The sequence below is a fragment of the Phyllosticta capitalensis genome (genome assembly GCF_038381095.1).
Source record: "Phyllosticta capitalensis strain CBS 128856 chromosome Unknown BKA78scaffold_1, whole genome shotgun sequence".
Classification (NCBI taxonomy): domain Eukaryota; kingdom Fungi; phylum Ascomycota; class Dothideomycetes; order Botryosphaeriales; family Phyllostictaceae; genus Phyllosticta; species Phyllosticta capitalensis.
The window spans coordinates 1,890,456-1,915,782 of NW_027117439.1; the positions used below are offsets into that span (position 1 = coordinate 1,890,456).

At 55.1% G+C, this 25,327-nt stretch overlaps 11 protein-coding genes across 11 annotated transcripts; 3 read left to right on the plus strand and 8 right to left on the minus strand.

Annotated features, from left to right (window-relative positions):
* Window positions 1–5,275: 5,275 nt before the first annotated feature.
* On the minus strand, window positions 5,276–6,695 carry BKA78DRAFT_302454 (uncharacterized protein). Its single transcript, XM_066887445.1, has 2 exons — window positions 6,347–6,695; window positions 5,276–6,250 (listed from the first exon to the last, which is right to left on the minus strand). Exons 1-2 carry the CDS (start codon window positions 6,572–6,574, stop codon window positions 5,429–5,431), a joined length of 1,050 nt encoding a protein of 349 aa, XP_066749343.1. The 5' UTR covers window positions 6,575–6,695; the 3' UTR covers window positions 5,276–5,428.
* A 1,586-nt stretch (window positions 6,696–8,281) lies between these two features.
* Window positions 8,282–9,464, minus strand: BKA78DRAFT_291320 (uncharacterized protein; the record flags this gene model as incomplete). The annotated part of the gene is made up of 2 exons (XM_066885877.1): window positions 8,282–8,676; window positions 8,741–9,464. 2 exons carry the CDS (start codon window positions 9,462–9,464, stop codon window positions 8,282–8,284), a joined length of 1,119 nt encoding a protein of 372 aa, XP_066749344.1.
* Window positions 9,465–9,534: 70 nt separating this feature from the next.
* Window positions 9,535–10,829, minus strand: BKA78DRAFT_302456 (prephenate dehydratase). The gene is made up of 2 exons (XM_066887446.1): window positions 10,752–10,829; window positions 9,535–10,646 (listed from the first exon to the last, which is right to left on the minus strand). Exons 1-2 carry the CDS (start codon window positions 10,803–10,805, stop codon window positions 9,669–9,671), a joined length of 1,032 nt encoding a protein of 343 aa, XP_066749345.1. The 5' UTR covers window positions 10,806–10,829; the 3' UTR covers window positions 9,535–9,668.
* Window positions 10,830–11,331: 502 nt separating this feature from the next.
* BKA78DRAFT_11875 (peptide chain release factor eRF/aRF, subunit 1) lies at window positions 11,332–12,706 on the minus strand. The gene is made up of 2 exons (XM_066882383.1): window positions 12,611–12,706; window positions 11,332–12,564 (listed from the first exon to the last, which is right to left on the minus strand). The coding sequence occupies exons 1-2, from the start codon at window positions 12,626–12,628 to the stop codon at window positions 11,431–11,433; spliced, it is 1,152 nt and encodes a 383-aa protein (XP_066749346.1). The 5' UTR covers window positions 12,629–12,706; the 3' UTR covers window positions 11,332–11,430.
* Window positions 12,707–13,663: 957 nt separating this feature from the next.
* BKA78DRAFT_245104 (transmembrane amino acid transporter protein-domain-containing protein) lies at window positions 13,664–15,758 on the plus strand (the record flags this gene model as incomplete). Its single annotated transcript, XM_066884095.1, has 3 exons — window positions 13,664–13,836; window positions 13,885–14,933; window positions 14,980–15,758. 3 exons carry the CDS (start codon window positions 13,664–13,666, stop codon window positions 15,756–15,758), a joined length of 2,001 nt encoding a protein of 666 aa, XP_066749347.1.
* Window positions 15,759–16,564: 806 nt separating this feature from the next.
* BKA78DRAFT_302462 (putative methyltransferase-domain-containing protein) lies at window positions 16,565–17,616 on the minus strand. The gene has a single exon (XM_066887447.1). It carries the CDS (start codon window positions 17,566–17,568, stop codon window positions 16,648–16,650), a length of 921 nt encoding a protein of 306 aa, XP_066749348.1. The 5' UTR covers window positions 17,569–17,616; the 3' UTR covers window positions 16,565–16,647.
* A 158-nt stretch (window positions 17,617–17,774) lies between these two features.
* On the plus strand, window positions 17,775–18,447 carry BKA78DRAFT_291325 (60S ribosomal protein uL23; the record flags this gene model as incomplete). Its single annotated transcript, XM_066885878.1, has 4 exons — window positions 17,775–17,799; window positions 17,905–17,957; window positions 18,019–18,311; window positions 18,360–18,447. The coding sequence occupies 4 exons, from the start codon at window positions 17,775–17,777 to the stop codon at window positions 18,445–18,447; spliced, it is 459 nt and encodes a 152-aa protein (XP_066749349.1).
* A 407-nt stretch (window positions 18,448–18,854) lies between these two features.
* On the minus strand, window positions 18,855–19,227 carry BKA78DRAFT_348714 (Tim10/DDP family zinc finger-domain-containing protein; the record flags this gene model as incomplete). The annotated part of the gene is made up of 2 exons (XM_066890682.1): window positions 18,855–19,018; window positions 19,110–19,227. The coding sequence occupies 2 exons, from the start codon at window positions 19,225–19,227 to the stop codon at window positions 18,855–18,857; spliced, it is 282 nt and encodes a 93-aa protein (XP_066749350.1).
* A 256-nt stretch (window positions 19,228–19,483) lies between these two features.
* On the minus strand, window positions 19,484–20,535 carry BKA78DRAFT_359079 (Alpha/beta hydrolase fold-1; the record flags this gene model as incomplete). Its single annotated transcript, XM_066892369.1, has 2 exons — window positions 19,484–20,069; window positions 20,122–20,535. The coding sequence occupies 2 exons, from the start codon at window positions 20,533–20,535 to the stop codon at window positions 19,701–19,703; spliced, it is 783 nt and encodes a 260-aa protein (XP_066749351.1). The 3' UTR covers window positions 19,484–19,700.
* A 2,176-nt stretch (window positions 20,536–22,711) lies between these two features.
* On the plus strand, window positions 22,712–23,508 carry BKA78DRAFT_302471 (uncharacterized protein). Its single transcript, XM_066887448.1, has one exon. It carries the CDS (start codon window positions 23,002–23,004, stop codon window positions 23,491–23,493), a length of 492 nt encoding a protein of 163 aa, XP_066749352.1. The 5' UTR covers window positions 22,712–23,001; the 3' UTR covers window positions 23,494–23,508.
* Window positions 23,509–23,562: 54 nt separating this feature from the next.
* On the minus strand, window positions 23,563–25,173 carry BKA78DRAFT_291328 (uncharacterized protein; the record flags this gene model as incomplete). The annotated part of the gene is made up of 1 exon (XM_066885879.1): window positions 23,563–25,173. One exon carries the CDS (start codon window positions 25,171–25,173, stop codon window positions 23,563–23,565), a length of 1,611 nt encoding a protein of 536 aa, XP_066749353.1.
* Between the last annotated feature and the right edge of the window lie 154 nt (window positions 25,174–25,327).

Below are 25,327 nucleotides of genomic sequence, written 5' to 3' on the forward strand. Positions count from 1 at the left end.
TTTCGATCATCAAAAGTAGCAAGGCATGGATTGTTTTGGAGTTGTTCCCCAAGTCAGTTTGCTACCTTACGACAAGATGGCCCAAAGCGGAAAGGATGGACGATGCGGTGGAGAGCAGGCGTCACAGGACACTTGGTGGGCCGGGGCTGACTCTGACCGGCTCCGCCGCGCTGTTGCCGATGGCCGTGCAGGCAGGTTTTGGAGCTGGATCAAGCACTCTGTTCTCCTTCACGGTCAGATGTTTGCAGGCCCCTGACGGCACGAGTGGGCAAAAAAAAGCGACGTCATTCCGTGCGAAATTTCCAGACACCATCCGCTCGACCTCCAGCCGTCCTTCCCCCTCCGCCCTCTGGCTACCAGAACTGGAACGGCAAATTCCTTCCATCCACTCACAGCATACGTCGTCACCCACCCAAGCCAGCCACACTGCCCGTTTCGAAACGCCTCGACTTTTTCCGGCCGCCCACCGACGCAGCAACCCCCGTCGCAGAAATGCGGACCTCCAAGTCGAGGTCCTCGACCTCCAGGTACGCTGCATCCCGTCCGTCCAGTCTAGGCCCTCCTTTCCCCAGCATATGCCTGCCGTCCCATCCGAGATGCCTCCGCCAATACTTTCAATATTTGCCTTGTACTCCCGTCCGAGTGTGCCTCGACAACTTCTTCCCCGCCCCCACCATCTGATATGCCATGCCTCGACGTCTCTTCTTCGACCTTGACCACATCGACCATGGACACGGCTAACCGTCCTCGCCGCCTCGCAGCCGCCATCATGACGCCTTTGCCGCCAATCCCAGCGCGCGACCGCTGCTGTCCGACGACGCCTTGATCCCAGAAGACGCCATCGACTTGTTTCCCCGCAAACTGGGTCCGCGTATCTTATGGCTGCCGTCATCGCAAGCCATTCTGAAAAAGGGCCCCATGGTCCGCATGGCCGAGGCCGAAGCCATGCGCTTTGTCCGCGCACACACGCGCGCCCCCGTCCCCGAGGTCTACCAGGCGTTTGTCAAGGATGGCATTGGATACATCCTTATGGAGCGCATGCGAGGCGTGCCGCTCGAAGAGCGCTGGAAGGACCTGGATGCAGTCAAGAGGGAGAAGGTAGTTGGAGAGCTGAGGGGCTACGTGCAAGAATGGAGGCGTCTGCGTGGGGAGTGGTTTGGCGGGTTGGCAGCAGGGAGCAGTACGGCAGTGGCGTCGGAAGCAGGGGCACGAGATGATGCAGGTGAAGAGATGGATCTGGACGAGGACGACGCAGGGGACCAGAGGCCGGCGATATACACGCCGGGGGTCGGGCATGGCGCACCCTGCGAGGACCTCTGCTTCAAGCACCTCTGCCTCGCGTCGCCAGCGGGCTCTGAGTCCGGGGGCTCCGCGTCTGCAGGGGGACTCGGCGACGACGGCGCCCTGGACAAACGGTACGGCCCGTACCGCACCAAATCCGAGTACAACGCCGGCGTCGTCGAGGCGCTGCGCAACTCGCGGCCGCAGGGCCATCTCTCCGAGGCCGACGAGAAGCTGGCGGCCCGCATCCTTGCCAACGGCGGCGAGGACAAGGTCTGGACGCATGGCGATTTCATCCTTGCAAATATCCTCGTCGAGATTGATGAGAAGCCCAAGCCTAAGCGCCACCCGCTGGCCAACGGGACGAGCTGCACAGACTTCGAAATCCCCCACCCCAACACCCAACACCACTCCCTCGATAACCCCAACTCCAACTCTACGGCCGCCTCCGATTCCAGCAGTGGCGGCGGTATCCGCGTAACAGGCATCCTGGACTGGGAAGCCGCGGGCTTCAGCCCCACGGAACGCGAGTACTGCGAGGCGCGCAGCAAGGTGCGCGAGCGCGACAAGGACCTGCGTGCAGCTCTCGATAGCATGTTTGAGCCCGAGGTCCGCGACAAGTGGCCGCTCTGGCGCGAGATTGATTGGGCGCTCGTCGCCCATAGCATCCTCTGACAGAGACGGGTGCAGGTGGAGAGGAAGAGGGAGAAGAACAGGGAGGAGGATCGGCGGCAGAAGGAGAAAGAGGTAGAGGAGGCTTGATGGGAGACCGAGGATGCCAGAAGTGTCTGGTCCGAACATGCAATGCTGCCATGCGCCACACCAAGCACCAAACCGTCGAGCCATCATAGGTTCCACATCAACAGGCCCAACCCGAACAGGTCCAAACCGAACCCAGTGAACGAAGAAGAGCGACAGGGGGTAAATTCGAAGATGCAGGGCCACTGGGGGGACAGCAAGAGAAGGCAAAGAAAGAGATTGACACGCATAATAGATCAGCAAGGGGCAAAGAATGCAGAACGAACGTCTTCCATCATTATCTGAAAGAGAGCGGAGGCGTTTCTGGTGTTTTAGGAGCGAGGGAGCCCAATCGCGGAGGAAGGGAAGGGAAGGGAGGGAAGGCAAGGTTAGCGATTGATTCAGACATCCACCAATTCGATCCATTTCAACATGGCATGTTTCCCATTGAGTTACGAAGTGGAGCAGTGAAGAGTAGGGTGTGGAGGCGGGGCCTGCCCCGCATTTGTCTCGTATCGTGCGTGTGTTGTTGCTCGTATCAGGTGGAGTGTGGATTGTGGTGTGGGGTGGCGGGTCGACGTGGACGAGCTTTTGTCTACTCTCCTGTGTGCTCTTTCTTTTGGCGCTTCAATGTCGTGGTTGTGCTGTAATGCTGGAGCTCATCAGCAAGGATTCAGGGTGCTACATTCAACCACTATAACGCCCCTCCTTCTGCACTCAATGCCCAATTTCCGGTACGCAGTCAAACAAGACAGAAGAGTACGATGCGAGTTTCTTCCGTGGTGGCAGCTGCCAGAGCGTGCGGCAGCAAAGTGATCGCCATTGTGACCCCTCTTCGCTCATGGTCTGCCCGAGCCTGGACTTGATGAGTTGGCAGGGAAAGGGTGGGATTATATACAGCTGGAGGTCGTAGATGGTCTGAGCAGCGAGCAGGCCATGTCACGAGACAGGCGGCCTTCAAGGAAGGAGCATTGCCAGGTCAGGAGGGGCTACTGAAAGGGGCTGGAGCACCTGCCATGTGACGAGTGGCGTTTGGCGGTCAACAGAAGAGGTATATAAACCGCCCCAATCTTCTCCCAATATCTGCTTGACACGACAGATTGACGCAGTCGGACACCTGCGCTCATGGCAAAAATATTTCCAATACGTGTACTTGTCTTTGGAGCACCTAAAAGACGACTTGGTGCCGCGGCTGGCTTTGGGCTCATTCAGCTTATTACCATCCCTCCTGATCCTGGAATTCTTTGCTTCTCGCAAGAGGCTGCCACAGCCGCTGCTCAGTCATCATGATTCATCGTAGCCAGAACTTCGATGAGGTTGTGGTGGTGAAAAGCATCAGCGTTTGTTGTAGATATTTTGAGCAGAAATGCGACTGACGGCCGAGGAAAAGCCAAAAACTGAATGGAATGAGAGGGGGAAAGCGCTAGTGCTCACGAAAGTTAGAGAGGCAAAGGACGAGTTAGCCAAACAGTTTAATGGAGTAAGACTGTTGTTCTCAGGGGCTCGATGCTCGGCATTCGTTCGTCAAAGACAAGGGAAGAGATAGATGGGCTTTTAAAGAAACAACCAAAGGTCTTGTGTCGATGTAAATGCGTAGCATGTGCTGCAGCTCCGCGTGATTCTTCAAGCTGATATCTGGCAGATGACGCGGTAGGCGTGACTCAGGGGCTGCTGCCGTATGATAGTCAGCAATCGACGTTCGACGGGGAAGTATTAAATCCCTCCAGCTTCCGCACGGCACAGAGAGGACCAAAGAAGCCGCCTTACCCCATGAGTCAAAGTGGATGAGGATTTGTACTGCTCGTTTTGTCGCTCGTCTTGTTAGAGATTGACTAATCTGCCTCGATATCTTTTCCATGCTTCTATAGACAGTCCAGTTGTAGTCGTAGGCAAAGAATGCTTTTCTGCAGAATCATTGCTTTACACTTTCGGTCCACATTGTTGGAAAATCGAGGTCCACCGCTGGTTCGGGGGTTGAAAGAAAAAGCGACCAAGCGCAAGAGCGACAACATCTCCAACACACAAAAGACGAACAAGTAAGAGGCAAGCTTCACCCTCTGAGTGTCCCAAAAGAGACAAAACACCAAAGCAGTCAGACATCTTGGTCGAATTTGGTCCAGGAGTCGAACATGCCAGCTGTAGCTTTTTGTTGGTTCATAAGGGTATTGAGAGGGTCTTTTATACTAGTCGAGGGGGGCTCGTACGTGATGAGAAAGGAAGAAATCGGCTCCAAGCGCTAAGTCAACACGTGCGCGTATCGGGAGTAATCATACGCCTGATTATTTGCTGAAAGAGACTTATCGAAGTGACTGAGTGGAAGCGCTAAGTAAAGGCGTGCGCGCATAGGGAGCATTCGTACGCCTGATGCGTTGAAAAGAGCAACTTGTTGGAGTGACTGAGCAAAGCAGCCAAGGTAAAATGCACGCGCCTAGGGAGCATTCAAGCACATGATGCGTTGAAGATAGGAACTGAAGCCGACTTGGTTAAGTCGCTAAAATCAAATGCACACGGACAGGGAGCATTCGAGCGCTCGCACTTGGACATGCGCATATAAAACTCGGCCACTTCCTGTTCCATTGGTCAGAAGGACAACTCTCATCCATGATACACTCTCATGGCCCTGCAAGACTCTTATTCCCAGTGAGTGTATTCCAGTACTTCAAGATCATGCTGCTTTCCATCGTCACTACAATCACGCTGCTGCTTGACAAGCGTTTCAGCTTAAATGACCTCCACTCCAAATGCCATATCATGCCACGCTGCCCCTGGGACCACCAAGTAGAAGTCCTGGACGTCAATAAATTTCCGAGAACACACAGTTAGAGCACTGTTGACGTCGTTGGCGTAACACTTTTGCCAGCCCTGTCGATTCTGTAGAAGACTGCAGAGATTTAGAGGGGAATATATACTCCTCGACGCAACTGCGAGGCTCGCGCTCGTGACTTCCATACCTTCTGCCTTCGCCATGGCCACGTGGGCGCAACTGCCCGACTAGCGTGTTACTCAGGGGTATAAAAGCAGCCGCACTTGGTATGATCTTCTTCAGCAGCAGGAAGTGCAGCTCCTTCTCTAGAAGGTCGTCGAACCATCTCCTGTGAGAAGAGAGATCCGCAAGGACTGATCCACTTCTTTCTTGTTTGTCCGTAGCCCATGATTTGGGCGGGTGGCGTAGCAAAGTCCAACATTTTCCTTGTCAGGTCACGCCGCTTGCCGGGGTCCGATTACATGTCATTGTTCGACTACGGCACTCTTCTGCATCACCATGATGGGGGGCGGATTCAGGATGCTTGTGAATGCTGTGTGATCATCATTCTTATAACATGAACCCAAGAACTAAATGGATATCTAGTCCAACTTCCACCCACCACAAACACTCCACAGTCCTTCACCGTCCCGCTCATCCACCAGCCTACTGTACCGGCACAACACCCACCCTCTCCCACTTATCTGCACCAGCCGCATTGTCCTGCCCAGGCCCACCATTAAACTTCCACTCGACCAGCTGCCCATTGGCGTACCCGTACACCCTCCCCGCCTGACTCGCAACAAGCACACTATTCTGATCCACACCACTCATCCCCTGAACGCTCGCCGTCCTGCCCCAACTAGCCGCCGCCCCGTCCCAGTACGTGGCCGCGACGCCACCACCGCTTTTGCTCGTCAGCACCGCAATCTCGAGCGTGTCGTTGACGTCACGCGCAAAGGCGGCGATGCCCGCAGTCGGGCTCAGCGCTGCGGAGGCGGAGGATGATGAAGAGATGGAGGAGAGCGGTTGCCACTGCGGACTGTCGGACGGGATGAAGTAGATTTCCTGCAGACCGGCGACGTTGGCGTAGACGGCGGCTTTGGGCTCGTTGCCCTGCACGGGGAAGATGGGGACGGTTGCGAGAGCGGAACCGGGGACTGCAGCGCCACTGCCGCTCGGCAGGATGGTCAAGGGGGCGTTGTAGGAGGCGGATTTTTCGTTGTTGTAGGTGAAGGAGGACGAGGTGCTGGAGATGTTTTGCATGGCGAGCACGTTGATGGCGCTCGAGTTGTCTTGGTAGAGGAGGAAGTGTGCGCCGTCGAGGCAGATGGAGCAGCCCGTGCCGTAAGCGGCGAGGCTGCTGTCCGGCGTGGCGTGAACGAGGGAGTCGGCACTTGAGAGTGTCCAATTTGTGGGTGAGGAGATGGAGGATATGTACGCGCGGACAAGGTTGGAGGGATCGAGGAAGGAGAGGTGGAATGAGTGCTGTGTAAAGGTCAGCTTTCAATTTCGTCTTTCTCTTGACAAATAACAGGGGAAATCAGGGGTCGGTCAGGGGTAGTGTAAGGGAGGAAAACATACTTGACCGTTCGCGCGCCAAAACACATACGCGGCAATCGGTGTGCCATTCTTTGCCTGCACATCATTCCCACTTCCCAAGCTTACAATCTGCGCACTTGACCAGTTCCCACTCGTACCGTCCCACTCCGCAGCCGCCAGGTCCAAACTGGCTGTCTGATAATATACGCGATGCCGCTGCACCCCACTACCATCCGTGTAGTTTATCGCCGCAAGGTTTGAGCCGGTCATCAACCGAGTCGTCGTCTGTACGCTGCTGTTTCCGCTGCCACTCCCTGTCTCGCCGTCATTGCTATCAGACGAGTCTGACGCATGCCGACTACCCAACACACCACCAACACCACCACCCACTGCCGCGGCCACTATGAAGACCAAAACTATGCCCAGACACAACAAAAATGTGCGGCGCGGGATGCCACATATTTTGCGTTTTGCTCGCGGATGGTCGAAGGCGCTCTTCATTCCTGCATCTCCCTGCTCGAGCGCTGTGGGAGGACCATTGGCCGGAGGGCTGCTCGTTGCAAGAGGAGCGTACGGCGTGGACGCGTACGAGAAGCGCGCATCAGACGGAGCACCCGTGCTTTGACCTGGGGTTGAAGCGTACGAGTATCGTGGGTCCGATTGTGATGCTGCTGCTCCTGGTGACAGCATAGATGGCGGCTGCGAGGATTGGACAACTTCAGGGGCATTGCTGCCATCGTTTTTATATGCCGCGCGGTCGAAGGACTTTCCTGTGGCTTCGGGGAGGTCGCTGCTGTGGTCGACCTCGAGGGTGCTGTAGCGTTCGTTGATTGCCGAGGTCGCGGCCGGTTTCTTGTCGGTGCTTGCCATGGTGTTGGATATTGTCGCTCACAGAGCTGACGACGAGGATATTCCGAATTTGATTGAGGATGGTGCTCTATTACCAGAGCTGTGCGGGATATGCTGGATTGTTAGATAACGTAGCATGGCACGCATGTGGGATGTGCCTATCTGTCAGTTCTGGTTGCGTTAAAAGGTGGCTTGATGCCTTCTAAGCGCTAATTTGCTGGACCCTTTTTGTTCTCCAGACGACAGAGGAGCACTCTGAAGTGTTGATTGCGGGGCAAACTTGGGTAACGATGCAATACCAGCCTTGGGACAATGTTGATAGAGGATATATAGGAACGCGGCTACAACTGCTGACCTTGCTGCCCATCCAAGACGAGATGATCGAACATTCTGTGCCTGTCTCGATACATAAATATGGACCGGACCACCTTCAAGTCAATCGCATGTGCCTGTACCCAAATTAGCAGGCTTGGGTCAAATTTCATCCACCTCACCGGCCACAGCCACAGCCACGCGCTCATCTCGCCAGTGGAGGCAAAACGCCAGTCATACATCCACAGGGACAGGGCACCAGACTCGGCAACATTCGCGACCCTCTAGACCCTTTCCCAGGAATGAGCGGCCAAGCTTTGCCTTAGCCGACGACCGGTCCCAGAGTTGAGCGTCGAGGCGCTATATTTGGGGCCACGGGGCGGTATTTTGGTGTGCTAGGGCAGCCAGACTGTGCTTGGTACGCGAGGCCATTGCAAGCATATGGAGATCTGCAAACGGGTGTCGCCGTGATGGACGCAGCGATGACGATGTTGGCGCGATTGTGGAGTGACATTGAGATGGAGGTGGTTGCAAAATCGACACCTCCAGTGGGAATCCACGTTGATGCTCCTCCATCTTATAGTCCCGCGCAAAGACAGAAGATGCAGGACATCCAAAGTAGGCCCTTTAAGCATCTGGAGACCAAAAACATCTGTTTGCTGCCAGATGTAAAGCCATTCATTTCCAACCTCTTCATTTAGTCCCAACTCCCGAATCCTCTTTCCAATTTCCATAAGCAGTCATCTCTTCGTCCATGCTCATACCGTCCGCCTCTTACCAATCTAGCCCACGCTCCCACACCTCTTTCGCATCTCACTACGCCGCAGTCGTCCACGCAGTCCCCTTGACTGCTAGCCCACCCTCGGGCGTCTCAACCCAGACATCATACCTCTCCATTCCATCCTCCCCATTGCTTTTGTCCGCCGCCTTGCGTCCGCAAAACTTGACTGGCTCATTGCAATACATCGGCGCGACATTGCGGTACTCGATCGACGCGACGCGCCTGCCTGGCCCGATGCTGTTGTGGAGCAGTGTGGTAAGGAATGTCAGGGACAGCGGCCCGTGGAAGAGCAGGTCACGATGGCCCTCGACGTCGCGGCAGTAAGCTGGGTCGAGGTGGATGGCATGGGCGTTGAAGGTGAGGGCGCTGTAGCGGAAGAGGAGAGATGGCGTGGGTACGATGGTGTGCGAGAAGTCAGGGGCATGTTGTGCTGTCACCACATGTCAGTCCTCATCGGTTCCAGAAAGTCTGCGATTGGAACAAGGACGACTTACGCTTGACCACCTTTCCGCCCTTGGCGACTTCAGCCTTCGCTTCCGCCGGGCTGCGTCCGCGCATGAAGACTATGTTCCTCCTCTCAATCAGCCACGACTCGCCCCACTCCTCTTCATTCTCTGCCCACAGCCTCTGCCGCACCGCGTCTTCCGACCCCTCTCTCCCTTCTTCCACGCCATCCGCCTGCCCAATCCGCCGCTCTATGCCCACAAACACCTTCTCCTCGCCCTCGCGACCCTTTACCGTCACATCTCTGATCCCTTCCACGCACACCCATCTCTTGCCATCCAGCGGCACCGCGCGCTCCCCCCAGCGGACATAGCCGCCAGCCCACATGCGCCGCGGGTACTGCGAGCCAGGGCTTTGCAACGGATCCGTGCCATCGGGAAGCAGGTATTCAGCGGGAATGGCCGGATTGAAGTAGACGAGGTGGTGGGAGGGCGCCAGCGGGAGCGAGGATGAGGGCGGCGGCAAGGCGGGGGTGCCAGCGTTGTTGCGAGGGAGCGCCGCAACAGGGCTTGCGGTGGTCCACTGCGCGGGGAGGAAGGACGAGAGCGTAATGGCAAGGGCGTGTGAGGATGACGGCGTCAGGTCAGAATACACTGGAGGCAGGCGGTGCGGGAAGAGCGTGTCTTTCAGGTTGGAAGTGGAGAGGCAGCGCAGCGGTGATGTGCGCGCGAAGCTCCGCAACACGGGACGTGAGAGAGGGGCGAAAGCGACCATGGTTGAAATTGATATTGAATTGGCTTGAATTGGCCGCCAGAGGCAGATGTAATAGCTACATGACGGCGCGGTGGTGAGTCGAGGTGGAGAAGCCACCCGAGGTCGCGGCAACATTGCCCATTTTTATTCCCGGTTATCCCCGCCATCCCCCGCGCTCCCGATTCGGCAACTCCGCCCATGATTTTTGATAGAGACGAGATTATGCTATGTCGACTTGCTCGGCCAGCTTCCTAGCCACCTCCAGCTTTTGGCCACCTTGCCCAGACCCGCCAGCGCACTATTGACAGCTCCGCTCGTGCCCTGCAGCCGGCGGCCGCGGAACTCGACGAAGAAAATGTAGTTCCACTTCTCAACGCCGCTCGGCCTGGTGTTGACACTCGTGAGGTTGAGGCGGTATGGCTTGAAGACGCCGAGCGAGTCGGCCAAGGCGCCTGGGTTGTTTCCCTCGACCGTAAAGGAAACGAGCGACTTGTAGCTATCCATGTCGTCGTCCGACTCGCCAGAAACGTGATCACGCGGCGAGAACGAGTCGGCAAGCGTCTCCATCTCGGACGAGCTGCGTCGCCGCAGCACAAAGAAGCGCGTCGTGTTGTCGTCAAAATCGTTGATTCCCCGGGCGAGCAGGTCAAGCCCGTGCATTTTGGCTGCCGTGGCGCTCGAGATGGCGGCGCTTCGTCCCGTCTCGTCTTTTGCAGCTTCTTCCGCCGCTCGCGATGTCGATGAGCAGTCCTGCCTCTCAATGCCCTTGAGATACGTGTTGAGGAAGCTCTTGCATTGACCCCATGCCTGCGGGTGCGAGTACAGCTTCTTCACGTGACTGATGCTGACCAGCGGCTTGGTTTGCGGTTTCGCTGGGTCTGGAGAGTCCAGCGTGGGAGTCGCGGCGCCAGAGTCATTTGGCGAAGAAAAGACGTCGCTGGCAATGGGTGATTTGGGCGGCGCCCGACCAAGCAGACAATGTTCGATGCGGACGTAGGCTTCTCCGCAAATCAAAATGTCTGGATACCGGTCTTTCAGGTCGGCAAAGAGGTCAAGCGTGAAGATGACGGCGCCGTTGGATGAGTTTTCAATCGGCACGACTCCATATGAGGCCTCGTTGAACTGGACTGCTGCAAAGACGTCTTCAATGTTGACCACCGGCCGCAAGTCGTACTTTTGCTCATCAAACGAGTCGAGTGCTGCCTGAAATACTTAGTGCAAGAAAATGGTTGACCATGTATAGACGGCAGTTTAGCATGAAGCCGCGCTAGCCAACGAATATGTGATGACAATACGAAAAGTCAATACCTGGTGTGTATACGAGGCCCTTGGGCCCAGGAAGGCGACAGTCTCTTGAGTCATGGCGACCGTCGTGGAAAAGAGCTTAAAAGTCAATTCAATTGTGATAACATGGCGGTGATGGCCTTTATCAAGGTGTCTTTGAAAACCGATGGCCGCCAAAAATGCCCGAGGCGCTAAGCACATCGGGCCGAGCGGTGAAGCAGCTGGGCAAATCACGTCTGTAAGGAAATCACCACTTTATTGCTGACCCATGGGGTCACTACGTAAACAATCTGAAATGAACTCGAGGTAATCAAAAAGACCTCTTCTGCTCTGTTGAAAGCGTTTCCGTAACCTGCCCACTTCTTTTCGTCTTGAAGCGAGGACGCCCTGCGCGTTCCTGGCTCCAAGCCATGCCGTGGGTATCACGAGTCCGAGCAAGTACCGTCCAGACTAGTTCATCTGATGCCTTCTTGAGCATTCTGATGTCAAAGGTCAGCGTGCGCATGGAGTCATTTGTCTCCGATACTCACCGAGGTCTTCGTGTCTCGACTCCCTACAACATGGAGCGGCATGGGAACGGTGCGACACCATTCTCCAGCTCCTGAGCGCCAACGCGACGCTCGGCGCGAGGAAGAGCCGTCAGAGTGCCGGGAGCAACATTCTCTGGGAGAGCTTCCTCGCTCACTGCGAGGGTACAAAACCGTCAATCATCGTAGAATTCGTCATCGTCACTGTAATCGGCAAGCTGCTCAAAGTTGACCTTGTAGCGCAGAATGGCGCCAATGCCACCAAAGCCCTTGACGAACTGGTTGCCCTCAGAGGAACGGTCCGAGACGAACTCGAGGGTCGCGCCAAAGTCGCGGTACTTCTCGGCGAGCCACTCGAGGAAGGATTGCTGGTCAACAATCTCCATTTCCTGGCCAGTGGTCTTGTCCATAAAGTTGGTACGGTCCTCCTCCTGGGTCTTGTTGGTGTGGAGAATGACTTCGGAGCCCTCCGAGTTCTTCAGGGTCCAGCGCGTGACCTCCAAGTTCTCATAAACGATCAAAGTCTCGCAAGCGCCGAGCTCGAGGGCCTTGAGGGTGTCGTCGATACCGTAGCAGACCTTGCCACTGTCCTGAGAAATCTCCTCGAAGTACTTGTTAATGAGCTTCTTCTCCTGGATGAACTTGACGTTGCTCAGAGTCTCCGAGGCCAGCTCGATGGCTTGGTTGAAGCCGTTCTCGCCACCGTACGAGACGTCGACGACCTTGATAACCTTGGCCTGGAGACGCTGGTCAAAGAGGTCGGACTGGTTCAAATCGTTCTTGAAGTCGGCGGAACCAGCGAGAATCAGACCAGCCACGTTGACCTTGTCGGCGGTAATGAAGTTCTGGACCGCCAGTTCGGCAACCTTGCGGACGTAGTTGTGACGCTTTTCCTCACGCAGACGGGCGAAACGGAGCGCAGACTGACCACCACGGCCGTGCTTCTTGGGCAGATCGACGGAGAATTTCTGGATAACCTCGCGCGTATTGCCGCTCAGAGTACCAAACAAGGCTCCGTTACCATCCATGATAATGAAGCCAAACTTCTGGTCCGACTCGAGCAGCTCGCTCAGGGCCTCGGTGTGGAACTTGTTGTCGCAGAGGTAGAGCGAGGTGTTGATAGGCTTGAAGGGCTCAAAGTCAATGTTGATCTTGCGCTCCTTGCCCTCCTGGGTGATGATTTCACCACAGTAGACGACGAGGCCATTTGGAGGGACCTTGGAGTAGAGCTTGAGGCGCTGCTGGGTCGAGGTAATGGCGGACAGGACGGACAGACGGTTGACGCGCGACTTGATGTTGGAAGCGGTACCCTAAAGATGATTAGTGAAGCACAGGGACACGGGGTCGGCGTCGTACATATTCTTCAGCCAACATTTTGGAAATGCGCGAAATCTGGTCCTTTGGGGCTGCGAGGCGGACTGGTCAGCGCTTGTGCGGCGGCAGTCAGAGTCGGCGCGGAGCGACTCACGGATGATGAGCGAAATCATGCTGGTGCCATTGCCGCGGGCGGCTTCGAGGCGTTTGATGAGCTTCTTGACCTTCCATATCTCAATGTTCTTCTCGGCATCGTTGGCCTGCTGCTGCTGGGAGCTCATGATGGCGGTGGTGCCGAAAGACGGCGGGGCGGAGGGGTCGAGGCGAGTTTTGCAGCGCAGTGGGCACACGGACGCGCAGGTGCTGTGCTGAGGTGCAAAAGGCCAGCAAAGAGTCTCGACGACTGCGGGGAGAGCGAGACGTCGAGAGATGGGGCAGGGTGGTGGAGGAGGGTGAGAGGAGTGTCGGGGATGGACAATGGAATCCGGACGAGAGGACAAAAGTTGGTGCTTTGGGCTCTGCTGGTTCTGGTATTATTCCGTTGTCCTTCGCTTGTTGTGAGGGCCAGCGTCATGCGGATCCACAGGGAATCGACGGGTAACCAACGAGTGCCCGACCAGATGGACCGTACCAGTGGTCAACAGTCAACAGTCAGTCAGAACCGCCACCACTACCAGAAACACAACAGTCACGACGATGAAAAAAATACACAACAGGAATAACGAAATCATTTTGGCCACCTGCACCGCAAATTTTATCGCTGCATCCCTGTGACCCGCACCTTGGCGCATCCTGACCAAACACTCCCTCATCCGTGGACGCGGCTCCGATGGACGCCATGGATGCTCGATTCACGGCGCAGCGACTCCACCGCTTCTCTTCCTGTCGATAAACATCTTTTCCAATCTATACTTCTTTACAAGTACAAAATCCCGCCGCCGCTCCCGTCGTCTAATTCGCGCGTGTCAAACATTAGCTCCACCAGATAAACCAAGCTAGTTATCGCCCAACACCGGCCCACCACCCCGGCTGCTTTTATATCTTTGGCTGGCCTGCTGCTCTTCCCTTTTTTTTCTTGCTGCCAATTCTTCTCCCATGGACGTCCCCCGGAAGCAGCCCACCACCTGGGACGAGTACGACGGAGTCCGCGCCGGATCCTTTGAGTCTACCGCCAGCAGTCGCGTCCAATGGGACGAGGAGCCGGACCGTCAAGGCCGCAGCAGCCATGAAAACAACCGCCTCGACGGCCATCAGCTTAGGGAGCGAAGGTACGCGTGAGTCCCGCAGTCTCTGCAAATCCGTGCTCATTCCGTTAGGTCCTCCCTATCAATGCGCTTCAACTCGCTCCGCGCCGCAGGTGGAGTCAACAGCTTGGACAATTTCGCACGCTCCTGGCAGCGGGCCGCCGGATTTGTAGAAGTAGCACCAGTGCAACATACGTTTCGAATCACCGACGACAACGACGAAGTTGGCCAAACGCGACATGGCGACATTGAAGCTTCTCCAGGCGAGAGGCGGTCGTTACTCCGCGCCGCCTTTGAGAACGAGTCGCGACGAGGAGCTCCCGACAGCGCCGTTGTGACGCAAGACGACCCGGGCACCGACGATTCACAGTTTCCCAGCGTGATCACTCGCAGCTCGACCCAGGATCGTCTCAATGCGTCGCGAACGGGCTCGTTGCGCGACGACAACATCTTTGCCATTGAACCATCACTCTCGTCGCCGTTCGGTGGCAGCTATGGCACCAGTTTCAGCAGCAGCCTGCGGGACCGCCTAAACGAACCTTCTATGCGCCATGCGGGCCGACTTTTTGCAGAGCAGCAGGCCAAGGGCTCCAGCAAGCCTGATCAGGACCGCGAGCCGCTTCTTGTCAAGCAGGTCGAGGAAGATGGCCAAATCATTAACGTCGTCGTCGGCCAGTCGACGCTGCCGCAGACCATTTTCAACTCAGTCAACGTTTTGATTGGCGTTGGGCTTCTCAGTCTGCCGCTGGCTCTCAAGTATTCGGGATGGGTCATCGGCCTTGTTTTCTTTGCCTTTTCGGCCGTCACCACCTCTTACACGGCCAAACTGTTGGCAAAATGCCTCGACGTTGACAGTTCACTGATCACATTTGCGGATTTGGCATACGTCTCTTTTGGGCAGCGTGCAAGAGTGGCAGTCAGCATTCTATTCACGCTCGAGCTCGTGGCGACGTGCGTCGCGCTTGTTGTCTTGTTTGCAGACACGCTCAACGGCCTGATTCCGGACGTTGGCATCATTGGATGGAAGATTGTCTGCGGCATCATCTTGATTCCCCTCGGATTTTTACCTTTGCGTCTGCTCAGCTTTACTAGCGTCCTGGGTATTTTGTGCTGTCTAGGGAGTAAGTTGATTCAAACCCCATGATCTCAGCCACTAACCAGCTGCAGTTGTCCTCATGGTCTTCGTTGATGGCGCCATTAAACCGCACCAGCCGGGCTCACTCCAGGAGCCTGCAAAGACGTTTCTGTTCCCGGAAAGTTGGGCGACTGTTCCGCTCAGCTTTGGCCTACTCATGTCCCCATGGGGCGGGCACTCCGTCTTTCCCAACATCTACCGCGACATGCGACACCCGTACAAGTACCGCCGCGGTGTCAACATCACCTACATCTTCACCTTCCTGCTGGACCTCTCCATGGCCGTCGTGGGATTGCTCATGTTTGGAGACGCCGTGCGCGATGAAATCACCTCCAACATTCTCACAACTCCCGGCTACCCGCGCGCTCTCTCCGTCCTCATCGTCGCCGGCATCGCCATCATTCCACTGACCAAGATCCCGCTCAACGCGCGCCCCATCATCTCGACGCTCGAGCTCTTCCTTGGACTCGACCCGCGGTCTTTGCCTGCCGCTAACACCCTCATGGGCACCAGCGGCCTCAATCGCGGCATCCTGAAGCTGGTGGTGCGTCTCGGCACGACCGTCGCATTTGTTGCAATTGCCATTGTGTTTCCTGCATTCGACCGCATCATGGCGCTGCTAGGTGCTGTGGCTTGCTTTACCATCTGCATCATCCTCCCCCTTGCGTTCCATCTGCAGCTGTTTGGAAAGGAGATTGGCCGCATGGAGCGTTGGGGCACCTGGGCCCTGATTGCTGTGAGCTCTGTGATGGCGGTTATAAGCACGATATTTGCTTGCCTGCCGAAAGAGGTCATTGAGAAGATGGGTTGAGCTGAGGAGTAGGGGGTCTTTCCTTCTCTGTATATTTCCTTTTCTGTGCAACTGCTGTATATCAATCTGTCTGCTTTCCGCGTGCTTCCTACAGAACTCCGACCTACCTTGCTGTCTCCTGTCGTCCTTTGCATTGCCCTGGCGCTGGTGGATTGTCTGTCTGCTCTTTTTCCGAAACCTCTACCTCTCACTTTCTCCTACAAACAAAGGTCCTCCTACATGCGCCTGCGCCTACATTTCTCGTACAAAATAAAACCACACCACGCAACGTTCCCCCGCATCCAAACTACGTAACAGAAACGTCGCCCCAGCCGCCTGGCCGCCCTTCAAACAGCAACCCACATGCGCGCGCACCGCGTTATCAAAAGGAATCATCATCTCCGATCCCTGCTCAGCGCTGCCCGGCGAAGCGGCGTCTAGCCCCCTGGACCAGCAGCAATCTATAAATCAGCATGTCGGAAGGAAGAAATAAAAATCTCAAGTAATCATCGGGTCCCCGTCGCATTCGCATCAACCATCCGATCGCGTGAGGTCGGTTGCCCTTCCGCCGTCTGCGCCGGCCCACTGTTTTTGAGAGAGGCACGGTGCGTGCTGCGACCGAGGGCGCGCGTGGAGGACCGGGAATCGAATCGTTTTGTGGGTATGGTCTGTGCTGTGAATCTGCCGAGGCGAAAAGAGTAAAGACGGAGATGCGCTTAGCTTGGGATTTTGATGGTGCTGTGGATGGACGTTGTGCGCAGTCTCCACCGCGAAGGCGTTGGATCAGGTGTCGAATGGGCTCAAAAGTATTCAGGTTGGTCACTGGGATGTAGTAGACAAAAGTTTCTGATTTTTATTGCATTTCTCGATGCATGTGCGCTTCAATGTGCCACGACCTCTTCAGACCAGCTCACTTGAGCACGACGCAGAAGTTGTTCCTCTTGGCCCCTGGGTTGACTTCAACCTTGGCAAACTTTTGCGGTCTTCCGTCCGGCTTCCCAGCCCATTTCCACAGCTGGTACACCAGCTTGGATGTCACCTTTTCGCGCAGCAGTACAAATCCCAGGCTCTCCATGATGCGCAACAGACGTGGGCCGTCCAGATATCTTGAGTTTGTTACGCAAGGTGCGGGAAGCACGAAGAAGAGACAGGGCGTAAGCAAGGGCTCCTCCTGCGACTCGTCCCGCTCCGACGGAGCACGCAGAAACTGACATATCCTCTTGAGCATTTCCCCACGGCCCTCAGCATCCGGCACGTAATTCAACACCAGCGATAGCGAGATGATGTCAAAGCGTTCAGCGTCGCTCTTGGGTAGTGGGCGCGCCATGAAGTCTTGTTGCTGGATGCCTGGGCTTTGCGAATGCAGGTCGATGCGCGTGACGGACAGATAGCGCCGCTGCGAGCAAGCGTTCGTCGTGGAGAGAGCGCCAACTTCAAGGACATCGTAGGCACGTTTTGCGGATCCCCCTCCGTTATTCGAGCCTGTGACCTTGGTTGCGCTGGGCAGACGTAAATCTTCGAGCCATTCAACTAGCAACCGACTGCTGTCTCCGCCGCGCTCCGCGCTCTGCCCCGTTATGCTGGCGATTTGGTACTTTTTCAACCCGCCATTGGCATCAATCTGCTTCTGGATCTCGGCCGCCTTGGTCGTGTCGCCCGCTTTTACGGCCTGCGCGTGAGCCTTTTGCAGCTGGTGATGCGTCCGAATGATCGAGGCAGTGGTTTTGGCAGATAGGCCGGACTTTGCCTTGTTGTTGACGAGATGCGGCGACCGCGTATGCGAGAGGAGGCCTGGCGTGCGGCTTTTGGCCTTGCGCTTTGACGCGACCATTGGTGTTTACGGCATCTTGAATGAAGAAAATCGAAAGGTGGTGATGGGCATGGTCTTGCGAGGCAGTCGTTGGAGTGGTCTTGGCGCGCTAGTCGCGTTTTGGGTTGCTAAGCGAGCGAGCGAACTTTCAACTTGGATGTACGGAATTCGCTTTCGACTTGTTTCCTCTACACCGACGACATCCCTCCCGGACAACGACAGTAGCAATGGCCCCCAAGGACAACAAGAAGCGTGAGTATCAAACTCTCTGCGTCGACTGTATTGAAGCTGCGGATGCGAAATCTCGCCAAAATCGGTCGCGACACCATGGACGAGCGCAAAGCTAACAATTTGCAGCCTCCAAGCCTTCCGCTAAGGCCTCTGCCGCGGCCAAGGCTACTCTTCGCGGTGTAAGGACTCTCTCCAGTGGCGTGTGAGCACCAATCGCTCACGGCCTGTCTCTCTCTACAGGTCAACTCGCACAAGGTCCGCAAGGTTCGCCTTAGCACCTCCTTCCACCAGCCCAAGACGCTCCAGCTGTCGCGCTCGCCCAAGTATGCGCGCAAGAGCATCCCCCACGAGCCCCGCCTCGATGCCTCCAAGGTCATCATCCACCCGCTCAACACCGAGAGCGCCATGAAGAAGATTGAGGAGAACAACACCCTCGTCTTCATCGTCGACACCAAGGCCAACAAGCGCCAAATCAAGGAGGCCCTCAAGAAGCTCTACGACGTTGACACCGTCAAGATCAACACCCTGATTCGGTAAGCAGAAACGGTGACCTTGAGACAACCCAGTCTGACAATATCTAGCCCCGACGGCCGCAAGAAGGCTTTCGTCCGCCTCACCCCCGACGCCGACGCCCTCGACATTGCCGCTTCCAAGCTCAACATTGTCTAAGCGCAATATGAAAAATTTGGGCATGAATTAAGGACAGGGCAGGAGTTTAGCGGCTGGCTGCTACAGGCACGTCCGGGAAAAATCGGTCCTCTGGGTTATTCGTGGATAGCGCTCGGAAAACAGCCAAATCTACTGTCATGACGGGAACAAAATGATTTCGATACCCGCTTCAACCTCCCAATGAAGCACGTTGACTTTTGAAATGTGACTTTTCTGTGAAATTCTGAGGCGGAGTTGAGATCTTCTCCAGCTTGTGTCTATCGTACATGGCGAGATGCCGTACTTTTTGAATGGTTCTTGTATCCGCTCTACGCTTTCTGATGCCGATGTCCGTATCGTGCTTGTGACGACCTCCGTCCAACTTTTCCCAATGTCCACCGCTTGTCCTCCAAACCACATCCTCCATTCTAGTGCTTCAGGTTCTCCAGCGACTTGATGATGGTCTGGTTGGCGTCCATCCAGCGGTCGACGCAGTTTTGCATGCACGGCTCCTCGTACTTGTCGAGCTTGCCCGACGAAATCTTGCTGGTGATGCACTTGCGGAAGCAGACGTTGGTGAGTTCGTGGACGGCTGTAGCGCGCGGTCAGTCAGCGTCATTCTTTTCTTGACTCGATCGCATTCGCCGTCCGCGATGCAGGGGCGGAGAGCCAGGGAAACGCACTTGATTGCATCCGCGCCTTTTGCGACTCGGCTTCAACGAACTGCTGCAGCTCCTTCATCTCTCCCGGCGAGAGGTTGTTCAGCTTGGAAGCAACTTCGCTGCCGCCGATGCCGTCCATGATGTGCGGTTGCGTGGGGAGGTTTGCGGGTCGATGTGGGAGGTAGAAGGCGTTCGTAGGTACGAGGCGACCGCGACGTGAAGGCGAGAGAGACGTTGGAGTGTGTAGGTGATGTTTGGTGTTGCAATGCGAAGCTTTGAGATGCCTGGACAATGACGAAAAGATCCGATGCGTTGCCTTTTCGGGAATGGTGGCTAAACATCTCAAGCTTGGGCGCGGCGCTGACGACCTGAACATCAACCATCACCTCACATCTATCAATATCGCCTCTTACGATTCCCACTTTGCCTTGACTTCGATATGTTTTCGAATCGACATTCCTATCCCGCTCTGACGGTGATGAGGGCCTGATATGCCACACCAGACTGTTTTCACAATTTTCGATTATCTTCGGACTCCGAGCTAATTCACAGTTTCAATTTACATGTCAATGAATACAGTTTATCGACGCCAACTCCTTGATCACAGACGTCTCACAAATTGACACTGTCTTTTCTCACGTCACTGTTCAAGTCTTTCTCCCCTGCTGCTCTCCGGATGACATCTGAAGTCAACCCCGGCATGCTCAAAAACGGGCTGTGCCCTGCAGCACACCTTTCAATCTCGAACCGGCCCTGCCCGACCTTCTCCAGCATCGACTCTTGCGCTTGCATGGGAATGGCATTGTCTGCCTCGCAGATAAGGTAGGTGCTCGGCACATCCTTGAAGGCCGGATGCGTCACTCTGGAGTAGAACGTGCGGTAGCAGTGGTGGGGAATCTTCGCCGCCCATTTGTCAGCTTCCGCTGGGGAAAGGTCGTTGTAGAAAATCTCCTGGGCATTCAAAGGCCTCACTTTCTTGTCCTACATCAGTCTGTCAGCAAGAGGGAGAGCCAATGTTGGCAAATCAGCATACCTGGACATCGAACCATGGGAGATCTTGACCACCCAAGTAGTCAATCAGCGCCATGCCCGGATCCGCGAAGAAGGCAGCCAGATACACGAGCCGGATCACGGCACCCTGAAGTCCAGCCTGCGCGCGCGAGCTTCGATCCAGCCCTTTCATCGCCTCGCCGCCGGGAAGCCCTGAGTACGAGTGGAAGACGACGACGGCATCGCGCCCCGAATCGACCACCTCCTTCACCGTCTTGCGGATTGCGGCGACGTCGGGATCCCAATTCTCCAGTGGCGGCTCTGAGCCCAAGCTGGGCAGGTTGCAACAGACGCACGTGTAGCCATTTTTGGAAAGAAGTTCGATTGTGGATGAGAAGCAGTCAGGGCCGTGCCAGGCGGCGGGTGCGAAAACGATGACGGGTTTTGTTGCAAACATGGTGGAGCCGTAAAATTGACTGCTTTGGAAGATGCACAAGACCAGAGCAATTGCAAAAGAATCCGTCCTCAAAATCGGCTTGTGGAGTCTGACACCCATCCCGCCATTTTATCTCCAAAGTCCTTTCCCAAAATCTCCACCCAAAGTCTCCAATCCCTCCAGACAGAGCCGCAGCCGAGGCGCCCACGGGGAAGCGTAGGACTTGGTTCGTGGAGACAGCATGACGGAAACGGGCTCGGCGAGGGCAGCGTGCAAGGAAGGCTGTGGGGAGATCGCGCCGCCATCGAACGAATGGGTAAAGCGCCCAACTCTAACACCTCCGCATTTGATCGTTTCCCGGAAATTGTCCAACGTTGGAGAGCTTGATCCTAGGCGAGCTGGGGCCCCGCTTCCGTTGTTTTCTGCCTCGCTTCCGACGCTGGTCTGTCGAGCTTCCGATTTGGCGTCACTGGAAAGCCCCCGGGGCCCCGTTCTATTCTCTGCGGACGTCAGACGGCTCCCTTTGGATGCACTTATAGAGGTGGAATATCGCTATGTTCTCCATGAGCACAATATGCTGCTACAGTGGGTCGCAAAAGACATGTCAACTCTGAGGCATCGCAGGAATGCTTGAATGCTCCCTATACACATACATCTCGACTTCAGCATTCAAATCGCGAAACGACCAAGTCCAAGAATATAATTGCGCGGAGCATTCGAGCACCCTGCCCTGGAATCAACACTTTCTTTGCGATCTACTGTGCTGCAACTTGCCGGATGGTGGCTGAGTGGAAACCATCTCGACGTGTGCTGCCAACCGATTTCACTACCAGCTCATCATCACTGCACCTCCGCCACTCAACCATAGACTTTGTCCATTTGTATCTGGCGGCCCGCTGCACCTTTCACAAATCACTCTCTGATCACTCCTTGAAAGCGAATCAAACTCAACCATTGACTTCACCAGAATGCTGCTATCCGGCTGTGTAACCTTTGCTAAGCTCAAAAAGCGTCCAGTTTGCTTCGGATTGGAGAACACGCACATGTCACTTGACGCAATGGGCATGCTCCCGCGCCAGTGCTCTCGATTCTCGATGTCCGTGGTGTTTGTCTGTGGTCGTGTGCTACACCGCGTCGTCACAGATATTTGTGCTTGCTTTTCCATTGTTCTTTGCTGCGCCCATTCCATCCCATTTCACCTTTTGCGTCTACTTTTCTCCCATAACCTGGACTCTTCATCATTGACAGGCGCGGGCCATATCGCTCATCTTGAATGCGATTGCGAGCCAGCTCGCCACAATTGGAAGCGATGGTCCGACCAACGCTGGCCCTTCGAACCACTCTCTTCGCCGCACAGGCCCCGTTGGTTGTACTGGGGCAAAACTGCTACTATCCGAATGGGAAAGTGAGCATGGACGACCATGGGTTTCTAAACGATGGGCCCTGTACGCGCAATGACGGGTTCAGTATGTGTTGCCCGTTGAATTGGGTCTGCCTTTCGAATTGGATGTGTCAAAACCCGGACACCAAGGAACTCGGACGATACACCTGCACCGACCAGAACTGGGATTCGGATGCTTGTCCAAAATTCTGCGATGGAATTGGGTATGGCTCTGTGTCTAATGTGACAAGAACTTCTGGTTGGAGCTAAACCCCATCTCTCTCTGCAGATTTACTGGGAAAGACACCCCAAACAGCACCGATTCGGGGAACTGTGCCATCATTGATATGGGAAACGATAAGTACTGTTGCAACGGAGACAACTCAGGGTAGGCCATTGCGTGCAACATCTTTCAAATCGACTCGCTAAACATATCCAGGAACTGTTCAAACGAACATCCTGCCCTTGCATCATTTCAGCTGCCTGACATTCCCTCGTCAGTAATCGGAACCGTCACCAGCGTCGGTTTGGCTACGATTTCGCAGGCATCGACCACAAGGATTCTTCAAAATCCATCCTCCTCAGCTGAAGTGTCCGTTGCCGTCACAACGGATTCGGCTGGAGACGTCGCCACCACTACGGTGTGGATGAACTACTCGCAACCCGACCCGACCTGTCAGACAATCCGCTATGGATATTGCGTAGATGGTTCAGACCATAAGTCTTCGTCAACGAAAAGCATTCTCGCCATCGCCATTTCGCTTGGAATCTCCATACCCCTGGTGCTTGGCGCAGTCATTCTACTTTTCCTACGGAGACGCCGCAAAAGGAGGGACCAAACTTCCATCCAAAGCAACACCTACAACGCAAACCAGGACCTGTATCCCCATCGACGAAACTCCGTCTCTGGTAGAGCCCGTTCTTGGGTCGTCCACCTCTTTTCCGCAGAGCATGACCCGAAATCCAACTCTACGGCGTCTCCAGAAGTCAACTCGAAAAAGAAGGCGAGGGTCAACTCTTACGACACAGCCACCGACGTTGATGGAGAAAAGACATGTGCAGTCCCGGAGCTCGACGGCTTCCCCAAAGCTGCAGGAGGACCTATCATGTCAACGCCACACATGACAGCATCGCCCGACATGTCTGCGTACCCAACAATCAACTCGACGCTGCAGTTCGGTTGGGATGGTGTTGGGACCTACCAGAGTGAGGCTGAGCCTCGTTGCAGCATGAAAGATACGAGGTTCAGCCGTGGTTCGAGCAGTCTTGACGGCGGCGCCTCAAATGGCCCCTTTGTGTCGAGATATGGAAGGATGGCGACGGAGAAAGATGGCGTGGCATTGCCGGTAGAGCTAGAAGCCAGGGAAGCGCGTAGAAGGGTGGCATCGATCAGGGAGAGTGTTGGGACCGCAAACTCAAGAGTTGGGCGAATGGGAGGACAAAAGCACATCCAGGAAGAAAGTCTTTTGTCTTCACCAAAAGATCATCAAACCTGGCAGTCGAATGGTGTTCGACGAGGATCCGTAGTCGGAGCGGCCGATGGTGCTGGACAAGGGTGTGATACCGAGAGTCAGAAGCATGGCAAGTCACAAAAATAAATTGGAGTAAGCAAACCAACTTGTATAGTACGACCTCTTTGCTGAATTAGACAGCTTGAATTCTCAAAATCATTCCTCCTGCGTCTCCCGAGCCTTCGTGAAGTGATCATGGTACATCTTCATGTAATGTCCCATGAAGTCCCTGAAGCTGGTCCCTGGAACGTCACGCAGCGCAACCGTAAGATCCAATGATTTGAAAGAGAAGTCGTCTTCGTCACCGTACGGAATCGGCGCAATCAGTTCCAGCCAGTCTTCATCAGAAAAGTACCTTTTATCGAAAAATCCGCCGTATCGCTTGGTTCGGAATCCAATCCACAGCTTTTCTGGCTCGTGGAAGAAATCTTCAAAGCGTCTTTTCACTTCTAACCACACCGCAAGACGGACGGCAGGTGCCAGACGGGCTCCCGTGGGACAAATGACCAATTCTTGCAGGTTGGGAGGTAGAAAGGCTGGAATGTTGTCGATCGGGTCGAAATCGTAAAAGGTTTCGAGCAGCACAAAGAAGGGTAGCCTCAGAGACGAGAGTTGTGTAAAATCTTTCAGCGACTCGATCCGATGCCTCCCAAGTCCCTCCTCCCATTGGGTACCCATGTCAATGATTAGTCGCTTGAGGCTGTGAGCATGGCATTGGAGGTCTGATAAGAGTTCCGCAACATCGCAAACACGGTCCCCCATTCTTTCCGCTGGATCAAATTCCCACGAGAATTCCTGCAAGCTCTTGATGCACGAGACAAATGGCTTGAGAGCTGGCCGAAATTTGCTCCACCTTTGAGACTGTCTACCGTAGAAATCGAACTTGGATACTCCTTTGTTCATGTCTGGGTACTCCGACATTGTGGTGTTCATCAGCTTCAAGACTTTGATTCCGGAGCTGACACAGGGCAGTCGATAGTTTGCGTGAGTCCAAATCAGGCCAAAGGAGTCAAGAATCAAGGTCTTGAGAGAAGGCAAATAGAGAAGGGGGACCAGGTCTTCCAATTCTTCATGGTGTTCTTCGACTCGGTTAGGATCTGGGCCGATTGTCAGATCCTTGAGGAACTCAAACCCGTGAGGAAATACGACAGGAGACACGTCGCGCGAAATAGAATACAACGCCGAGACTCCATTGTCGGACGAGCTTCGAAATAGCTGCAATGGGTTGACTCCCCAGCGCAAGTTCAACCGTTGTAGTCTTGGAACCCTGGAGAGCAGAACTTGATACAATGATTGAGTCGCTCCAGGTTGCGCATTCCAAGGGCAAGGAAAATCAGGCAATAACAAATGCCGAATCCTCTCGCCCAGTTCCGGACGATGAACCAACGTTTTGAGAAGCAATCTGATCTTTTCTCGCGGCGTTTGATCATAGGAATGAGAAGAAGGCCGAGGCCTTACGGAAATCCTGGCGTACAGAATGGGTTCGACAGCCCACCGAAGCGACTTTGATGCCTTTGAGACTCTCGACAGACCTTTTGTATTCAATTCTTCGAAAATGATCCATAGAAGCTCCAGTGGAAGATCTTCAATAGCTGAACCAATCCTTCTTCTTTTACGGCGGCGGCGGGACTGAGGACTGAATCCGCCGTTTGACCTCCTCCTAGCTTGACTGTTGATTCTTCGCACCGACTTCACAAGCTGACGCGGGTCGGTGAATTTCCGGAGCTGAGAAGCAAGTCCTGATATATTGCAAGAATGAGGGGCCATTTTTGAGACTTATTCTCAGCGTAGACAGGGAGCATGCGAAAGATGAGGATTGAGTACTTGTGGTGATTTTTGATCAAAGACCCTTCAAAGATGGTGCTATGAGGAAGGCAGTCGCGCAAGGTCTGCCGAAATTGAGCCAGCTAGCTGTCTTGAA

Bases quoted from the DNA above. Each gene is read 5' to 3' on its own strand.
- BKA78DRAFT_302454 (XM_066887445.1), bottom strand. From the start codon at position 6,574: ATGACCGGCTCAAACCTTGCGGCGATAAACTACACGGATGGTAGTGGG. The intron at 6,251-6,346 runs GTATGTTTTCCT...ACCTTTACACAG, and splicing joins TTTGGCGCGCGAACGGTCAA to CACTCATTCCACCTCTCCTT.
- BKA78DRAFT_302462 (XM_066887447.1), bottom strand. From the start codon at position 17,568: ATGGTCGCGTCAAAGCGCAAGGCCAAAAGCCGCACGCCAGGCCTCCTC.
- BKA78DRAFT_302471 (XM_066887448.1), top strand. From the start codon at position 23,002: ATGTCAACGCCACACATGACAGCATCGCCCGACATGTCTGCGTACCCA.
- BKA78DRAFT_302456 (XM_066887446.1), bottom strand. From the start codon at position 10,805: ATGACTCAAGAGACTGTCGCCTTCCTGGGCCCAAGGGCCTCGTATACA. The intron at 10,647-10,751 runs GTATTGACTTTT...TAAGTATTTCAG, and splicing joins GGGCCTCGTATACACACCAG to GCAGCACTCGACTCGTTTGA.